The 20,503-nt window shown below is 42.9% G+C and overlaps 2 protein-coding genes across 3 annotated transcripts in view; one reads left to right on the forward strand and one right to left on the reverse strand.

Annotated features, from left to right (window-relative positions):
- The window catches only part of LOC146172732 (uncharacterized), a 309,284-nt gene that overhangs the window by 239,649 nt on the left and 49,132 nt on the right, over positions 1-20,503 (forward strand). The window lies entirely within an intron of this gene.
- Positions 14,202-16,521, reverse strand: LOC146172736 (ras-related and estrogen-regulated growth inhibitor-like). The gene is made up of 3 exons (XM_084584770.1): positions 16,428-16,521; positions 15,445-15,578; positions 14,202-14,639 (listed from the first exon to the last, which is right to left on the reverse strand). The coding sequence occupies exons 1-3, from the start codon at positions 16,519-16,521 to the stop codon at positions 14,202-14,204; spliced, it is 666 nt and encodes a 221-aa protein (XP_084440896.1).

The following is a 20,503-nucleotide window of genomic DNA, read 5'->3' on the forward strand; positions in this document are numbered from 1 at the left end:
CTTTGGCGAAAGTTTCTCAAAAGTTTCTGTTCAATTTTTCAATGGGTGCTAACTGCCCCTCATAAGCTCGAAACTATACGGGGCAAAAAGGGGAGTTTTTTACTCGCTTTAGAAATTTAGGCCAGTGCATGTAGGAGCCTGAAAGCAACACTTTCGGTTGGAGTACTTTTTTTTTAAGGCTGTCACTGAAGCAGAGTTTGAAGCTCTAACACTGGCTGGCTTTAAGAGGAGCTTTTTGTTATCTCGCCCCTAGTATGGACGCCCGGGAAGAGCTGTATGTAATTTTTTTCTGCATGATCTTCACCTTGTGCTATAGGAAGTAATCTTCCAAGTTTTAGCTTAATTCTTCATGCTATAAGTCATGTCCCGCTTTTCAACGAGCTCATTGATAAGGTAGTATCTTCGTTCTTAAGTATTATGTTCACATTGGGCGTATATCTCATACTTGCGGCCGGTTGTGGCACTTTTTTATTCAAGCTATTTATTCTAGAGCCGGCGAGAATAAACATTGCTGCGAATAAGACATTTTGGTTGTAATTTGGCAGTTTTTGCTCCGATGTCCACTTACATGCGAAAGCAATATCCAGGAGTAGGAGTACCAAAACAGTGGCTGCGTGTATCCTCATCCCTTTCGTTTCTCCCTGCGACACTTCCTTGAGGGGCTCCTTTCGTTTTCGCGAGTGAACATGGAGTGTATTCCTTCTATTTATCCGGCTTTCCCGAAGGGCGAGGCTGCAGCTGGCGCAGCTTAAATATTTGCCGTTATTGTTTCTTCTAGTGGCCGCCAGTGAAGGTCATCCCGCTGCAAATAGAGTGAATTTATATTTCGACCGCCATTGTTGAGGGCAACATTCGTTGCCTTTATACGACAAAAACAATTTTTTAATTTTTTTGCATACCGAGACAAATAAATCTATCCCAGTGAAACAAAAAAAAAAGTGCGGCATGCCCTGCTGCATTGTAGTATTATATTTAGCTCTTGAGTCATACGTGTTGAATTGCCAATGCAGAGTACAGGTGGAGACGTAAGTAAACGGAGAACGATTTTTCGTTCAATGTAAACTCACGTCCTTTACACTGGAGATAAGAAAACAATATTTGTCCAAATAAAAGGTCACTGGCATCTACTACCGGTTCGCACATACCACGACTGCCAGTTTCACTTACGCAATGCGTGAAAACTTTTAGAAGCAAATAGCGTGCTCCGTTTACTTTTGTCCGCTGGGGTATCTTTCATATCAAGGTTATAACTGCTGCATCTACCCATCGCATAGAGGGAAGCATTAGACGATCACCCTCTTTTATACCTAGGTCAGCGCTAGAATGAAGAGCAATGAAAACTCATTTTGGTTTAATTGGTAGAGACATTTGGAGCTAAATAAGCAGTTATTTTAAAACTTATGCTTTTTATTCATGCATTTTTATAGGTTAGTCTTCCAAATTTATCAGTAAAAAAACAAACAAAAACGCCGTCTCATTTTCTTTGCGCCAGTGGCAGTTGGCTCCCTTATCTCTCAACGAGTCCCTCATTTTCGCTGCATTTGCTTTCTGCTCAGCTTAAAGGGGCCTTAAATCTACAAGACTTGATGTGATATAGCTAGCGTAAGAATGTTATCATGTGGCTGCTGCCCTCTCCGTTATAGGCACCCTGCGATGACTGTTTGCACATGTGGCGCCACCTATGCGACCGATGAGAGTTAGCAATCGGGCGGGCCAGCGGCAGCCGCCGTGCATCTTTGAGCAAAAGAGCTGGCGTGCAGTTACACAGTCCAGAAAATGGCTCAAAAGAAGGATATTATGGATGTATTATGCCAGAGGACACAATGATGTTTCAGAAAAATGATGTGCATATTTCCATGGAAAGCTGTTATCGCAACGACCGGCTCAGTTTATCCTTACTTAGCATCGCACCTTAAAACGAGAGATGACCTTTACACATTCGTCCCTATGATGCTCTGAGCGATTATTCGTATGTGCCATGATTCCTGCAGTCAAGATGCTCACTAACAAACACGCCGGACGCCCTGGTTGAGGATGAACGAGGATATCTTGAATACATTTCCAAAGGTACTTCCAAAGGTATATATATATATATATATATATATATATATATATATATATATATATATATATATATATATATATATATATATATATATATATATATATATATATATATATTTACGCTACAGTTTCTCACATCAGTGTTTTGTCTTGGTCGAACTAGTCCCGAAAAACTGAAGACCAATGCACTGAACAGTGAATTGTTTTTTTTTTTCAGATTTTTCAACAGAAGCTTGGATGAAATCATTCTACGACCTTTGCCTGGCTTGCTGGAAATGACATTTGGTTGCCCCGAGTGCAAGCAGATAGCAAAGCATACCATTGCTGTAAATACCAGGTGGCATCTATTAGGGAGTAATCGACTTTAATAATTAATAGCAAATTTTAATAATAATGGTAGTAATAGCCGATTTTCACAGTTTAGCAAATAGTAATATTGAAGTGGAATTTGCTTTAGCAGCCCTGAATTCAAGTGTGTCACCTGTAAATCTCTAATATGTCGCTGAATGTGAAAGAAAAACTTTAAACCGTCTCTGCCACTTGTTTATGTCGCAGTAAGTACAATATTAGCGCACTCGTAGTAATACGTTTTGTTTTTGTTGTGACTGGTGAGCTCTAATCACTCAGTTACTTCCAGAGCTACAATTCTTTCTTTTTTTTGAGCAGGCTCCACCCCGTGTACCCCAGTACCTGAGCCTTGTCCTTCGAGAATACCTCATGCAATGCTGTTGATCGGCTTCGAAGTATCCACTGCGGGGTAAAGAACTGGAAACGGAATTCGGAATGTAATTATCGCAATACTTTGGTCTGCTGAGATATTCAGAATATAAGCCGCTATTTTCCAGTATTCCACATATCCAAGAAGCAAGCAAGCATGTGATCGCTAGAGGTCTTCCCCTACAAGGGTTAGTGTCCTTGAACAGAAGAAACCCAACTGCGTGATATCCTCAGACTGAAGAGTTTCCTTTTGTATTTATGGGTTATTTCTTAGGGCCTCCTGCTTCGACGTCATGGGCTTTCATAGTTCAGCTTCACCAGAAAGCAAACTGGTGTCTTCTCGACGAGACACCACCTTCCGAACAGTATGTTGATCACCATGAATCGGGCTCTGATTCACCCTGAACGTTTGTATCATCCCCACCAAGAAACATAGCAGTAGATTGTTGATCCTGGTGGCATGAATCTTGTTATCATAGCGTATTTGCGCAGATATGTGAATACTTCCAGGTTCGCTTTTATATAAGAAATCTAAGCATTAGAAAAGAAAAATGAAGTCGACAGTTATATTTTTTTAATTACTAGTGCATCACAAAATGGAGTGCTTGCACTACTAAGCCCTATCAGTCACTCGTTGCAGTCGACTGTCGCAAAGAAATCCGAGAAGAGGCACGGGAGATGAGGAAAGATAATGATGGTATTATTAGCAAGCACTGTTAGCCGAGACTGTTAGTTCCAGGTAATACATACAATTTATGCTAGAAAAGATGGTGATAATTGTATACGCCCCACCTTGACAGCGCCATATATCCAACACTACAACACATTTACAGGCAAAAGCGTAGTCGGTTTCTGTGTTCGCTAAGCTGCCAGTTTTCGTGTTCCTTTCGGATGTCGTCACCTTCATATCTCCTCTGACAGCGTTGCACTGAAGACCCTAAACCGGCCTCTTTACCCAAATAGACGCCTAAAGCACCACTTCAACACTTAAATAATTTTGAGATGGAAAAGAAAAGTGACTCTATAAACACTAGCCAGTGACTACACCGTCTCTGAGCTGCTGTAGTGGTTGTGATGACGACGTGGTTTGAGAAAACATAGCTAAACGTGATTCCGTGATTCTGCTCTCTACCATTCAGTTTACTATTTAGTCGACATTAATGGGTTTTGTTTCCTGTAATACATATAGATATCCACATTTCATCTCACAGTATAATACTTACGTGCGGCACTTACAAGTGTGGCCAAACCACTCCGTAAGTATGCTCCACTATCCAAGCGAACAAATAACAGCTAAACGTGACAAGGCGTTAACAAAGCAAAACTAAAAGAAGCAATGGTAGCTACACGAGTGCTAAACATGGCTTGTTCATAAATATCCATGCTTAGCCAAGATGAACCACCGTTCACGTTTTTTTCAAATGAGATTTGCTAACGTTCATTTTCGTAATCAGAACAGCCAGACAAAACATGCAAAAAAACAGGGTGTCGATGGAGATGGCTCAGCAATTCTAAACCACCCTACTGAACATTGCGTGCGGCCTGATTTTATAGGTAATACCTGTGTGGCAACGTATTACTGCACTCGTACGCTACACTTCTTAGCTGAAAATCCTTGTGCTGTACGCTTTCCTAGTAGCAGCGGTTTTAAAAGAGATTCCGCAAGCAATTTTTGTTTTTCTTTTCATTCAACGTCGCAAACTTCTCAACGTTGCGAAAAGCGACGTCTGGAAAGACGTTTATAAATTGGCAAGTCTTCAATAGGGCACCCCTCTCTCCCTAATAGCACCTCTGGTGCCTCTCCCCTCCGAAAAGAATGCGTGCCCCAGACATGATGAGGTGCGGTGCAGGCATACCAGGCTCTGCATCTGCTCTGCGTAGGATCGCAATTATCGCGTTCCTTTAGGCATACCCTTGTCCGCAGACCATGCGCCGCATACTTTCTCTTCTTGGTCGCCGTTTTGCAAAAGCGCGCGCACAACGCTAGACCAGCCCTCCCTCCCAAAATGCGAGGTGATGATGCGGATACCGCCTTTTGCCCAGAGAAAGCGACCTGCCGAGAAGTATGGCGAGACGCCTTGACTGCTCCTTCTAGAGAGCATTTTGGGCCTGTGGGTTCGTGCACACCTCCTCTTCATGGCGGCCTTTAGGCCAATTTGATGCCTGCGACGCGTTATAATGCCGAGACCATGGGCAGGGCTTCGATACCCAGGCGCTACTTGTTACACATGAGCGGTGGCTTCGGTCCCCATTGCACCTGTGCTTGATGTCGAGGTAATCACTGTGACAACACATCTTATTTAATCGAATGTGACCGAGAGGCGTATGTAATCACTTTCAATTTGCTCCAGATCAACTCGACTCAGAAGATACTATTTCCCCCGCTCACACCCATTGTGCCAGGTTGAACAGCATAACAAATTGATGATCGCTACCTCTGCATGCCATCAATAACCGCCCCCCCCCCCCCCCTCCCTCGGATTTCGTTCTGCTGAAGCTTGGCTATATCGTTGCAGTTTTGCAGGTCAACATTGTTAACCCCCAGAAGCAAGACACGTGTCCAATACGTCCTGTATTTATGGTCACATTATTTATTCATGGTAGCATCCGTCTGTATAATCACATCCTTTTCTCCCTTATGGGTTATTCTCCCTAAGTGAAAATGCCTCTTGCAATCCCCGCCAGCTCAGAACGCCAAAAAGGACTCTTGTCGAAAGTTCGCCTAACGCATTGATGTTTCCGCTCTGCCCATTTCATTCAGGTTTGTGTTCTACGAGAATTCCATCTCCCAGTCCTCTCTCTGCCACGCACAATAAATTTAGTAATGCAAAAGTTATGCAAAACGTGGCTCATATGGTTGTTCCTTGAAGTGAAGCCTTAGCGAAGTGCTTGTTTGTAGACTCATTTAAATATTACCACGGGTGGCTTGCTCTGAGGATATAAGCATTAGATGCAGGCGTCAAACTTCCTGGTCTTTTTCAGAAAATCCTGGTCATCTATCTTCTTTTTTTCCTCATATTGTAGCGCAGTGGACTATCTGAAGTTTACCGCATTGTTATTCCATGCCGTAAGAAGTTTATTTGTGTTAATTTAATGTCTAATTGTTAAAACAGCTTTAGTTAACACTCGACTTGACAGCCCTTGGGTTACAGAACTATATAAGTAATCTATACATATATGTGGTTTACTAAGCGGGCGTCTGGGTCAAGCATTCAAAATGATTGCTACAGATGCACGTTGATAGTTAGGCACTACTTCCAGCTGGCTTTGAGTACACCATATGATTGATGTGAACTATCACTCAAACAATCTGGTTATTCACACTCACGAAGTAGGCACCGATCTGGCATAAAGGACGCTAGCGAGGTACTCTGTTCATGCATATTAGACCTCACTAATACGTCTTTTGCAAATTTCCTGTTTGAAGCGGTTACGCCAACTTCGGGGGTAAGTCTACTGCAGCCATTATTTCATAAACGAGCGCATGTTTGAGACCACGCTTTCGTTTACATCATTGCGATCGAGGAAGTGTAATCCTCTATCCGTACATTCTTGCTAAGAATCTGGACAGGTTATCAACCCGTTATACCGTCGCCGCCGAAGAGTCGCTAAGAATAACTACTTGATTGTTACGCATTGCACATGGGATACTCCGGCCCAATGCATCATTTATCTCTATCGATTATACTTTATCGACTGATACTTGGCGAGAAGCACTGTTTATAGAACCTCTTATGTGGTTCTACATTCACGAGCAGGCACCACGCCGCTGTCTGGTGGCTTGTGTACCGGCCAAGTCGTGCAGTTATTTGCGCGTGTAGACTTCTGTCCGTGTTGGGAGATTGCAATCAGACCTGAAAGCTGCTGACAGCTTGCGTGCACACTTAATGCACGCATTATTCTTCGCGGCTCTTTCCCTGTAGGTTGCGGTGAATAACATCGCAATCATCTTGTCTTCAGTGTGCATGTTGCGAAGCTATGTTTTGTGACTCTCGGTTCGGAAAGTACCGATAAGAACAACAAAACACAATAAAAATGTTTCTTACAGAGAATATTTCAAAGACTGGCCACACTGGTTGCAGCTAATGAACCACGCGTGCGCTCGTTTACGACCAGGCTCGATGGCGTGAATCAGATTCATCATTTCGGTTTCCCTCAATATATTTTTTTATTATTACATAGTGTATTAGCCGCCTGGTTCTTTACAACTGAGATTGCTTAGAGGTCGGCAGAGGGCGCTACAATAACGGCGAACCACAGTTTTATTGGGGCAGCTCTTCCTGCAAGATTCTGCTGTATCGCCCAGTAATAGCGACCGATTTAGGTTTCTCCCAGTCTTTACGTAGGCTGGGCGATACACGCCGCGCTCAGAAAACTTCCTTGCACTGCTGCCCATTCCAAAAGTGGAATCGTTACTATCAGATGCTGTTTGTTACAGACTCGTTGCTAATGTCTCGTTTCTTATCTGGCACATATATCTCTAAGCAATGCAACGGCGAGCTAGTTATCGATGAACAATAAATAACGACAGTGTCTCGAGAAGGGGCACACTTGGTTGCTTTCGAAGGTCATATAGGATGTTGTTTTATGCTTTTCTTCTCTTCACCACTGGTGTTCCACCGCGGAGGTTACGTTCTTAGGGCACCCGACTGCTGCACCCAAGGACTCGCGTTCCAATCCCGGCCGTAGCGGCAGCTTTTCGTTGGAGGCGAAAAGAAAGGCTCCCGTGTGCTGTGCGACGCCAGTGAACATAAAAGAATCACAGGTGGTCGGAGTTTGTGGAGCCCTCCGCTACGGTGTCCCTCATAGTCTGAGTCGCTTTGGGACGTTAAACGCCATAAACTAAAACAGTTTCACCACTGGCGATGTTTATGTGAATGAAAAATGCAATCTGAATGTTTTCGGTGGAATTGTTGCCAATATCAAACGCTATCTTCTTTTCTTCTTTTTTTTTTTTTTACGGATTGCGTCTCTCTTTCGACACACGTAGAAGCAGCACATACGCTTGCGGGATGTGCACATAACTCCCTCAAAAACTCATGTCTATAATAATTAGATCATCGAAGTCAGTTAATGTGTAGGCATTTTTTACAGGTTAGCTGTAAAAAATCCACAGTTGCTAGCGGGCTTCTGAAGAGATTTTGTATAATAGACAAAAGAGGAACAACGTTGTGATAAAATTGAATAAGTCTTTTTTCTGCTTTCTAACCTAAATCAAATACATCGCAAGTAAACGTTTACACATTAATAAGCTATGCTAACATATAGAATAAAAAGGGACGATATTGTAGTGAAGAAGCTCCGAGTATTGGCCGTGCCAGTCGAGACTCTGCAAAAATGTCGCCCTGGTGGCCTATTGTTTGCACCACGCTTATTTTTTTTCTATGCCTAGAGTGGGCCTGTAAACTGATTTATATTAGTGGAAATTTTTAAATGATAGTATATATTTTTTTATTTACTTTTGGCAAAACCCTTAGCAAACCAAAGAGAGCAGCGCAAAAACATACTCTATAGCAACAACGCTTTAAAAACTGAATAATAAATTGAAAAAAAGAAAGGCAAGAATGTAATAGAGACGCCAACTCGCTGCTCACACTAATACATTGCGGCGAATGAATGAGTGAAGGCAAATTTATATGTGATTCGTCTATGAGCTCAATACAAGTACCAGCTGTCCTGGAATTTCATTTCTACTTAACCTGTTCTCTTTACCCGTTCGCACCTCTCCGCAGACAACACAAAGCATCGTCAGTCTACCGCGTCACCAGCACATCAGTCAGAGAGCGGCAAAACGCCGCTTTTCGCTTCCTGAACAAGACCGGTCGAGCGCTTCGCAGCAGAAGCAGAGAAGGCGCGTTCACCTTCCAAATCAGGGACCGTAGCGCACACGCGCTGGCGCCGGGGATCGGAATAACCGCCGTTATTCATCGCGCCGCTGACCGCTTCTAGGCACGCCCAGTGTTCTCGAGGGAGGGAGGTGTAAGACGGAGAGGAGGACAGAGAAGTGAGGAGATGGTGGTGGTAAAGCTCTTGCGATGAACTAAGAGCTTCGACGGGTCCCAATATTTATCAACGCCAATGAGCGGGCCGCCCAAGATTCCTTTCCCTTCTGGAAGAGGTTTGGCCGGATGAACAGAAACCACCCACTGACCGTTTGCCACGGAAACCAGCAGGGACTTGAGAGCCAAGTGCTCCGGCCAGGTTGCATTGGAGCTGCTGGCGGGAGGTTAACGACTGTTGTCTTCGGTCTGTAATGGTTTCTCGCGGAGTGGCGCGTTGTGTGGCCAAGTGAAACCACGAGCTTCAATCAAGGCCCGCTTTCGCTGTTGGGTTAATTTTTGATTATTGCCTGAATTTATAAGCTGATGGCTACGCGCCAACCTTATAATACGCAGAAATAAACTTTCATGACTTTCACTATTGGTAATTACAGTGAGAGAACTCAAAATCCTATAAATCCAATTTTAATTTCACATAGTTTTATACTGCGGTGCTGTAGACACCTACAGTTGCGGCAGGCTTTTCCAGATTACGAATATCAGCATTTTTCTTGCCGTTTCCTAGTAGCTGTGACGCATAATATTGTCACTGCTTGAAGCTGGGAGAAAAAAGAAGGAGAAGTATGGTACTGGCACGTGGTCGACAAGTAAGACAAAGTGCGTCGAACGGTAGGCCCTCACTGTTTGGTCCTTTGACTCTTTCTCCCTGCGTATATACTTAAACCTCCTTTGTAAATATATTTCTGCCCAATACATTATGCGTTGTTAGTTCATTTCATTCGAATTTTCGTCAGACTCCTACTGCATCCGTTACCGTTTTGTGCCGAGTTCCGAATTCAGCAGCTTCTTAGCCTTCCAGTTCACACTCTGCATAAAGTTCCCTTCAATACACTTACTCTTACAAAGCAAGCTTGAGCTACATCCCTGTCAAATATAGCCTTTGGTGTTCTTGACTATAACTCCGAAATGAAGTTCTGAGAGGATACAATGTATGTTCTTTGATCCAGCTCTTTGCACCGCGTATAAGATGAAGACCAACGGTGAATGTTTAAACACGAGCACATCGTCGTGCGGGGCACATGCGAAAGGGCCTCAAGAAAACAAGGAAGCGCTCTGCACCTCAAGGATAACAAAGGTGGCGCCGACTTGGAGCGACGCCAGGCGCTTGCCGCTTGCGGCGCAAAAGCGGCCAACGACCCCCCACAAGCGATGCGACCTCGGTGGCCGAGCGCGGGCCATTTGCATCCGAGCCAAGGTTGTCGTCGAGCCGGCGCTTTACACACGTCTTCACAGGCATCCGTGTTGTGTACGCTCTTCTTCTGGGTAGCCGTGAATCAAGGACTGCGGTGAAAGTTTCACATTATATTCTCCTTCCCGCGGACTTTTCTGTAGTCGGCTTCGGCTTCTCGAATCCGAGCACCACGCAGTCGCAGCTCAGAGGTCAAGAACTCCACAGAGAGGTAATGCAGAGGCGTGGCAGGGGTATTAGATTCTAAAGAAAGGAAAGTTTTGCGCTGAGTTTGGGAGAACTGTAAATTTGGCTGCTCCTTTCGGAGGCAGCGAGAACAGAGGTAATGTGTCCGTGTCGACGCTTCTTCCTGCTTGCTGCCCACGTCACTTGTTAAGCAGTAAGCTGCAGCGGCTTCTCCTATTTCTGTGCTGCTTTCGACTTGATTGCGACCCGCAAAACATGGGCGACCTTCCGGGGGTTTTTGTTTTGAACTTTTTCTGATCGTTTATACGACGTGGAAAACCGCTCTCGTATCATCTGCGCCTCGCTACATCTGACAAATGACAAGATTTATTGTGAACAACAATTTACGGAAAAATTTAACATCCGCTTTGTGAATCAAGCAACCAGGACTTATTTTGAGGTAGCAGTGACAGACATGCCTAGAAATCCCAACAGTACCTCATTACATCCAGGTAAATAGAACTATCTGAAGCATTTTTCCTTATGTAAAAGTAGTTCTGCATGTGACATTGATAATTTTCAGCTAAAGTCTAGTAACTGCACACCAAACTTCCTTGTACCTCATCTTACCTCTATATATTTTGCTTTCTCCACAGGTGCTCTCGCCACTAAAATGCGAGTCTCAAATATTAGTTTTATAAAAATATAAGCATAAAAAATTGTCTAACTATTGTCCCATTTCATTGCCACCAATCTTTTCAAAAGTATAAGAAAAAAAATAGTTCATACTCGTTTCAGTAAATTTGTTGAGAAGCACAAGATTTTAATCTGACACAATTTGGCTTTCGAGAGCGGAAGTCATCAGAGCGAGCGCCCTTCTATAAGAGAATGAAATTATACTAAAAGCATCCGAGAACAAAGAAATAGGGATTGGCATATACATAAATTACTCGAAAGCCTTTGATCATCTTCATCTATAAACATTATTGAAAACGTGGGATATATGGACTCTGAAGAGTCGCTTTATCAAAGGTAACATCGTACCTTCACCACCGAATGTAAGTGCTTTAATAGGCGACAGCTTGTCATCATGAAGAAAAATTAACACTGCAGCATACCTGAAGAAAGCATTCTTGGCCCTCTCTTGTTTAATCTTTACGTAAATGATATCACTACGGGTAGTTATATACCACAATATGTATCGTAAGCAGATAGCACCAAATTATTATTTCGCAACAGTAACTTCCAGATATTAGAGGCTGAATTAAAAACATTCTTGAAGGCCTACATAAATGGGGTGCTGCGAACTCTCTATTGAAATCAACATTAAAACAACTAAGGTTATTATTTTTTCTTCCTGCCAGTCATCAGTACAATGCGCTTTAATTATCGCATTAGGACCACAAGCAATAGATATTGCCGACGAATTCTAAACATTAGGAGTATATCTATGCAAGATCATGGCATGGGACAATTATGTTACCTATACTAGAACGAAATCTTGAAAATTTGTTGGGGTTCTGACGAAATTTTGCCTACCACAAGCATTGAAACTGCACGTATACAATGAATTATTTTTTTCCCATATAAACTATTTCTTTCTTGCATAGGGAACGACCATGGCTAATCTAAATTGTAAGCATATACCGCCAACAAAGTATATCCGCCCTATCTCTGCAGTTGACTCATAAGCTCGCACTGGTGAATATTTTACTCGGCTTAAAAAGATAAGTGTACATAGCTATATACACACTAGCCAAAGGTAAAAACTATCCCGGAACAACGAGCAAGAACTTAATGCAATAGCGAAAATAAATAAGTCAACGTGCCATCGTAACTGCCATCGTAGGTCGGCCCAACACCTTCTCATCGATCTCACTGTCAACTTGTTTTTTTTTTATTTCTTTTTGCCACCCCAACGTAGTTAATGCCATGACCAAGTGAACAATGTTATCGAAAATGATTGAGATGCTATTTCAGCTGTCTTATAGGTAGTATTGGGGCTCATGTTCAATGCTTGGCTAATTCTTCATTGTGCGTTGAGCTGTCTCTCTTTTTGAATAATAGCAACACTGAAATTGCAAAAGGATGGTCTAATAGGCAGTTTGGGTTTTAACGGAAATTGATGAAAGGGAACGGAAAGAAGACCTCTCGGAATAATATCTGCGCGGAGTTTATACACCGTCATAATTGAAGGAAAAAAAAAAGCGGGCCACGATCTTGCAATAATCTTTTTACGTTGCAATACATCATCTCCGGTAACATTTTCCGGGCTAGTGATTGCAGATTTAAAAAAAAAAAAAAAATGCGTGCCTGCAAAGCGTTACTAAAAAAAACAGAAAAAACATGAATTTGGAAATAATGAAAGACGTAAGCATTTTATTGAAGACGTTAACCCTTTTCTCGTGAATGAGAAACACAGAACACAGGTAAAAGTGCAGAAGTTTTAACGAATATGCTACCAATCTTCCTGTGAATTAAGATTCATAAATACTAATCGAGACAGAAATAATGAAAGACATAAGCATTTTATTGAAGACGTTAACCATTTTCCCGTGAATAGAAACACCGATTAACACAGGTAAAAGTGCAGAAGTTTTAACGAACATGCTACAAATTCTGTGGAATACTGCGCTACTTGATATACAGAGACAAATGGACGACGACACACGAATGCGCTTTATTCGTGTGTCGTCGTCCATTTGTCTCTGTATATCAAGTAGCGCAGTATTCCACAGAATGATCAACCAACTGGCCCCCGTGTTTGCATTCATGCTACAAATCTTCCTGTGAATTCAGATTCATAAATACTAATCAAGACATAATTGGGATAACTTGCATACTCGGTAGCGTAGCTCAGGGTGATCACAAAACAATGATGCTTCGCACTTTTTCATCCTCAGAATTATTATCTAACATGTGAGTTTGATAACTCGGCAATAAAGAAGTGCACCTCTTTTCGGCTTACAGGCAGCAGATACGAGCATGAAAAACAAAATACTCAACATAAATAAAGGGGATCGATTTCGATACATATCACAGTATTGCAGCAAGAATTGAGCAGACTAGTTTCAAAAACAAAATATACATTCGTATATATATATATATATATATATATATATATATATATATATATATATATATATATATATATATATATATATAATATATAACGAGTCATGGCTACCATTACCAGGCTATTGCACGAAGATATTCGGGCTTCTGGAACAAGTATGTGTTGTGTACACTAAGGAACAATGGTTTTTTTTACTATAGTGCGTTTTCTTATGTACTCTACGTACATGTAGAAATTGCCGCAACATTTTGGTTGTTTCTTGGCACTGGTCTTCCTTTCCTGTGATAGAGGAGGAGTCTCAGGACACGCTCTGCTTCTCACTGTGTGAAGACAGATGAAAGTAGGTGCATGCAGGTGCCAGCTTATTTCAGGGTAAACAAAAAACTTCATTCCAAAAACTATTCATGAAAAGGCGTGTCACCAGAAAAATGGCTCAGAAAGATGTATCATATGGGTAGCAGAAAAATGAAATGTTGTTGTCTTATTGCTTACTATGTTAAATAACAACACAAGTATGCGAGAGCAGCCTGGGGTCATTCCGATACTGCGGTGCGGATCTGCTGACTACCGGACGCCGAAACCAATCTTAACTTGAAATCTACTGGAAAGCTTCATTAAAAATGGCTAAAGTCGACGAAATTCAGTCAACAAGTGTAGCTATGGCAGAAACAGACAGTATGACAAAAATTTAACATTACATATATGCAGTCAGACTCTTTGCCTATTGTCAGGAGTCTCTATGGCGTCAATAAAAAGGGGAGAGGACTTTGTTTCAAACACTCAATGAGAATCTTTCGTATTCGTCACTGAGTCTGCGTCAAGGTAGAAAGCTAGGCCAGATGGTGTGTCTTCGTTAAATGCGCTAGTATTTTTGTTAATGAGTATGCGTCGTGTGTACACAGTGTGAGTCCCTTTCTCTCCTCCAGGTAGCCTACAAGGACAAGGATAGTCTTTTCTTATGTCGCTTGCTGCTCTTGCCGAAAACAGCTTCCAACATCTTCGATACGTTTATAACAGTGAGCCGCCGTCTCAGTGGCGTCATTGAAAGCAATATCTTTGTGGCGAGTACTTCGCGGAGAATGCCTTGGAATGCCACCCTTATTCCAGCATAACTTTCAGTGGCCGACACCTCGTGGAACTTGCACTGGAGTCGAACAGACAGCAGGCGCCCATCGTCGACTTCCACCTGACGAGCGTGGAACAGGTCGCGCTTGTTGGCCACCAGGATGGTAGGCAGGCATGGCCAGAGCTGCCGCACCTTCTGCAAGCAACTGCTTGCTTCTTCAAAGCTCCACAAGTCTTCGATACTGTAGAGTACGATAAGTGCGTCGGCCCATCCCATCTTGTCCTCCGGGAATATGTTTGCTTCCTGGAGAAAACCAGCAAAAGTCGCTACGTGTCAGATAATGAAATATTCAGAGTTTGACTTTCAGATAAATTTTCCAGTGGGATCAATAGTTCGGCACTCATAACGATAGCATACATAAGCATTTTAATGGTGCACCTTTCGAAACTCTCATTGTAGGGACAGCCATGGTTGTTGTAACTCAAGTCTACGCAGCCTTTATGACTAAGTTTGAAGTGAGGCGTTAGTACCTTGCAATTGGCCAAGGATCGCGAAATGTTGTCATCGACACTACGGTTCGGGCATAAGATGATATGCAAACATATTATTGCGGCACTACATATTTAATGCTACTATAGAGAAACTGAGTGTTTGACGAATGTAGGAGACTGGCAGGGAATTTTATGTTAGAAAGGATACGCAATAACTGCAAAGGTAGTGGGGTCTAAAATTACTTATGCTCAAGAAGGCGCCATCATATGCGATAAAAACACAAAGATAGACTTGCTAACCATCTCTTCGACTTGCCCAACTTTGCTGGTATGTTTTTTGTTAAGTGGATCAACAAGGCCTGTGATAGTAGGCTCGGTCTGAGCAATAATACGTAATAAAACAAAAACGGATACATTGAATAGGTACATAATATTCATATCGTTCAATTATTCATTTTCATGTACCACATAAGCGCTCTGAGACGTCACAATGATGTCGACTGTCGCCTTAGGCTCCGAAGGCTGTTTTATTAGTCGCTAAAACCGAGACGGGCTTGGCGATCGGCCGCTTAAAATAATATTAAAGTTGATGCGACTGTCAAATATTTGGCATGTACCTGATTCCTCGACGTGTCCAGTATCTCCAGCTCCCATGTCCGGTTGTCAACGAGGACCGTGTGTTTGTAGAGGAGGTCCTTCATGGAGCTGTACTCGCTGATGAACCGCCGTGTGAGGAAGCGTACTGTAACGGCTGCAGAGAGGAGTGAAACGCTATCCATAACAACGTTTTGAGTCCTGCTCATCATAATATAGAAACAATATTTCTTTTGTAAGCACAGCTCGACTATCGGGATGGAAAGAATTCCACGCCACCTTTGAATATTTTAAAGACACGCTAGCATTTTAAGCAGTCTAAAAGAGTTCCTAAATGCTGGGCGATTTCAATATCTAAATTAAAAGGCACTGAACCCTATGTTTCTCACTTTTTTTTTTTGCAGGCGACGCTTCCGACCTGCGTTACATACATAATTAACCAGACATCGTGTCTGTGCTCCATCACACGAAGGTCTGAGAAGCACCCTCAAAAAGCTTTGAAACAAAGGAAGCGCGGTATCTAGACCACAGCTGAATGAGAGAAGAGGAAAAAATGTAAAGAGCCCACGGCATCTGCGTTCAGTACACCTTCGCGAAGAGCACAGAAGTTTTGACCTGGGTGCATGATCTCCATGGGCACATTTACAAGGGTACATATTTCGACCTCAGGCCTTCTGGCGATCCAGTTTTAAAACTCTAGTTATTCCTTTTGTGTCACTCTATGATTGAAGCTGTCACCCAAGACGTCACAGCTCGTGGCCAAAACTAAATGATTCGCTTGCTCTGCTTTCTAAGGCGGTGTTCTCTAAAATTAGGAATGATGCTGTATACAATCTTTACAAAACCATGCCCCTTCGTCTCTTTAATAATGAGAAACGCCCTGGGGGTCTCGGCTGTGACAATTACACCGGCTGAATGCGGTCTAACTTAACCAGAAAAAAATGCAGCATAGAGTTATATTTGGGAAGTGGTGTGGTTAATGCAACGTAAAAGATTTTCCACTGACCTGATTTTCCCACGCCTCGACTTCCGATGAGCATTATGCGAATCGGTGACAGTCCACAGTTCTTGCGGGTCATTGTCACGGGTGTGAGAGGCATCGGACGACGTTCGGGGGCCAAGTCTCTCAGGTCAGTCTCTGATGTCCCACGTATCATCAGAGCTACGCGCACTGATCCATACTTGAAAGCTCTTCGAAGAAGACGAGACAAACCTGCCAAAGAGGAGGTCAATCGCCTTGCTTTGACAAAAGATTCCCTTGCAGCATCCGCAATAGCCACTCACGGCGGAGTGAAAGAAAGCCGATACGAGGAGCGTCGCTCTGGATGAACTCCAGCCAACGAGAAAGCGCCTCTCTTTTAAGGCGGCATGGAGGATGGGGGAAAAAATACGTACCGGCCACTTCCACGTGTGGCGCGCCGCTGCGTCACGTGGTCATATGTCTTGACCAATACTAGGCGCGGGCGGAACACACGTGCGCTCTCAAAGAAGCGCGCGGCGCTTTGTATAGGATTGCAAGCCGGTCGTGGCGATTGCTTCTCACTTCGAGTTTGTGGCAGTGCTTTTTTTATTGAAACAGCGTGCTAGTTCAAGAGATTCAAAGATTTTGGCACCACCGACAAAAAACAGCACCACGAAAAGCTTTGCACATGACAAACAGCTGTTTCTTCATTGCGTTGGAGTTCCACTTAGATGTGGCGCTTTTTTTTTTTTTTTGAATGTTTCCACGTGAGGGGTCAAAATATATTGAGGTCATTGCGTATTAGTGTGCTGACGCTTGTTGCGAAAGTGCGCCTTGCACGTTCGTTTTCAGGGAGGATTGTTTCTTTTACATAAATATGGGACGCATGGTTATTCCTCGATGATTACATCGGCTATTCCTTCTCTCAGAAGACAGCAGAAATGGCGAGGAATTAAAATGTCTGTTTGAAATAAAAATATAGCATCACAATAAACGAGATAAGTGCATTACAATACAGTAAGGCAATAATTGGTTTGTGGTTGGTTTGTGGGGTTTAACGTCCCAAAGCGTCTAAGGCTATGAGAGATGCCGTAGTGGAGGACTCCGGATATTTCGACTACCTGGGGTTCTTTAACGTGCATTGACATCGCACAGCACACGAACGCCACTCCGTTTCGCCTCCACCGAAACGCAGCCGCCGAGGCCGGGATTCGTGTAAGGCATTAATTCAGTTTACGGTGTAATTCAAAAAAACGCAGTAAACACTAACGACCAAAAAATTTATGTTTGTCGTATTTTGTCTGTCATGTATGTTGCTAAAGCTTAGTGTAGCAAAGGAAAAGTTGCAGCATACGTGAAATGAAAAAGAAAAAATGGAACATGGAGACCTAACGCTCCAATGGTAATCCCCCAACGATAAGAGAATTAGGGTAGCCTCGGGGTTGCCTGCAATGTGTGACCGAGGTTGAGGTCTTTGCAAGAAAGCTGCGTAAGCAACAGCTTTCATGAGAAGAACGTTTTGCCTTTTTGCACGCTAATATGCCTATACCGAAATTTTGGTTCTCTGTTAAAAAGAAAGCAAAATACAGTAAAAATTTTCTTGTTTACGTACTGCGCTGTCCGAAAGAGCATAGGCCATGATTCTGAAACTGAAAATGAATTCATCGGCACGATCCCTGACATCAGTAGCCTTGTGGTTTTGCAGTTCCTTATGAAAAAAAAAAAAAAAAGCAAACTATCAGTGAAAGGTCAGAACGTAATTGTTTCTGTTTTGTTCGTGTTAATCTTGAATGTCAGGCGCTCAAAGTAAAATTGTGATTTCGCATTTAAAAGTAATTCTCATTTAAAAGCTAAAAGTTGCCGTAGAGACTAAAGCTTCATATACTTCACGTAGAGCAAACGTTTTGAACATTCTTGTATGTTGTTCAGTATAAACTTGTGATCTGGTCGATAACTGTCCAGGCGGGCATAAGGCCAAGCCATGTCAAACTGAGCATTTGAAGTTTTGAAGGAAGCCGGCAGAAGATTCTAAAACATAATTTGCCACGCAAGGGGCAAAATGAACACTTTAGAGGGGAAATACTTTGTACGCGTGCCCCCAACACGACCATATTCATACATAGCTCATGTTAAAGATCTATTCAGCTTCGCGTTATAGTGTACATAAATGAAGGATACAGCTTGGACCAAATATAATATACCTTTAAATTCTCCCATACGTCGGCACACGTATGTTCTGTGATTTCGCATTACTATCTGCAGACCACGAGGACTTATAACAAGTGCTGGCCGACAGCACGTTCGGCCAACGCTCACACCGCCCTACCAAATAGAAGGTCATGAACTGTCAAGACCACCCGTGCTCCATCAACACTGATTACCAAAGATGCGTAACAGGGGTCATTACATGTTGTAAGCGAAGGTTCTTTGCAAGTACATTAGGTGGCTTTTTTGATCAATTTATTGTGCCGGAGTAGCGGCAGTATTGCCTTGCTTACTCACACTTGCGCGCCAGTTACGCCAAGTATTATCGAAGGCGCTGCTAACTTACACAATGAAGGAGTACGTACATTGCGCGCTGAACTGAATGCACAATATGCGCAACGTTTCTCTGCACGCAGCCTCTTATCCGTTATCGGGCTTAATGCAATATTTCACCCTCCTTGCTGTTGGTAGAGCACGTCGACTAATGATTATGATTGTTTTCTGTGTGACCCTAATTAAACCTCTCTGTCCCCTTCCTGGTACCTTTCCAATCAAGTGATGACAGCGAGTTCTTTCTTTACGTAATGAATAATGCGTTCTCGGCAATTCTGTGCTTATGGATGTCGTGTCTGCGTTTTTACTTCAATATGCTGCCCAATCGTTTTGTCCTGCAATTTTTTTCACGCCAGAGCCCTTTACGAAAGCATAGCGAAATGATTCCTCCGAACGCGCGCAGGTTGCACACTTCAGACGTGTTGCGTAAGACATCTTTTGTAACACGTTCTATTCGCGCCTGTGGCATTAATTCTACTTGTCGTGAACGCATGTGACAAACATTGCAGAAGCGGCCCGCGTTATCCCGATTCTGCCGAGCTTCTCTTCAGAAGATATGAAAGAACCTGAAGTCTAGTGGGTGTGTTCTTTATCCTATTCTTCCTATTCTTGCCAGGGTATAGGTTCAAAAACTGCGTTCGGTCGTTTGCAACCTGAATGGAGACGCGACAGAAAATTATGCGATCTTTGTTTCTCGCTAAAGTCGTGGCACACATTGAATGCGATTATATTCGCTGACACTAAAACGCGCACTTTGAATGTCGGTATAAGAAGGGTGTACTGGACTTTCGAATAGGGCTTTGAATTTCGCTGCATTATTAACGAACATTTTCATGTACTCAGACACAAATATTATGTTTTTAGTGTAACATTCAGCTCATAATTGGTGGTCGTAGTCACACCCAATATCAATGAAGCTAGAAGCCCATACAAAACAAAAAAGAAACAGAAGAGAAAGAGCGTCGCTTGCTGCTTATGTGGTGAAACGTGCACTAGCGTGCGTTCATTTTCCCACATCATCTGGAAGCGACAGAACATGCAAGCTAGGAATCAATACAACTGTCTGATTGCAGGTTTGAAATTCTACAACTGTATTCAATAGTAAGGAGAGTGCCATACTCTTAAGAGCAGGCGTTTACAAGAGCACAGTGTGACCGCAAAATGCTCACAAAAACGCTACAGCTAATGTTTGCCCGCAGTGTGTCGGTCCCTTCTAAGAAGAAGTTAAACGCGAGGTCGTCCTGCCAGCGTTGCACTGGCTAAAGATGAATTTTAATTAGTCGTTCATGCCAGTGTATGTTCAGACTACGATGTTAACAGATCTGTCGGCCTGGTCTGCATGGTCGTAGTAGGACCCGATTTATCATATGCTTTGATTGCTAGATAATACTAGTTTGCTGGCTACTATTACGTTCGTATGACCACACAGAGATTGCATGAAAGGAGAATGGAATACTTAAATATGGGAAACGATAATATTGTTACGCGGCGGCAAGCGATGACAACAGGAGAACAGAGGACAGAGAGAAGATGCTCGATGGTCGTGAGATTACGTTTAATGAATCTGTGTGCGGGCCTAGCGC

This window comes from Amblyomma maculatum, chromosome 11 (assembly GCF_055883805.1).
Source record: "Amblyomma maculatum isolate TAMU_Amacu chromosome 11, ASM5588380v1, whole genome shotgun sequence".
Taxonomy (NCBI): Eukaryota; Metazoa; Arthropoda; class Arachnida; order Ixodida; family Ixodidae; genus Amblyomma; species Amblyomma maculatum.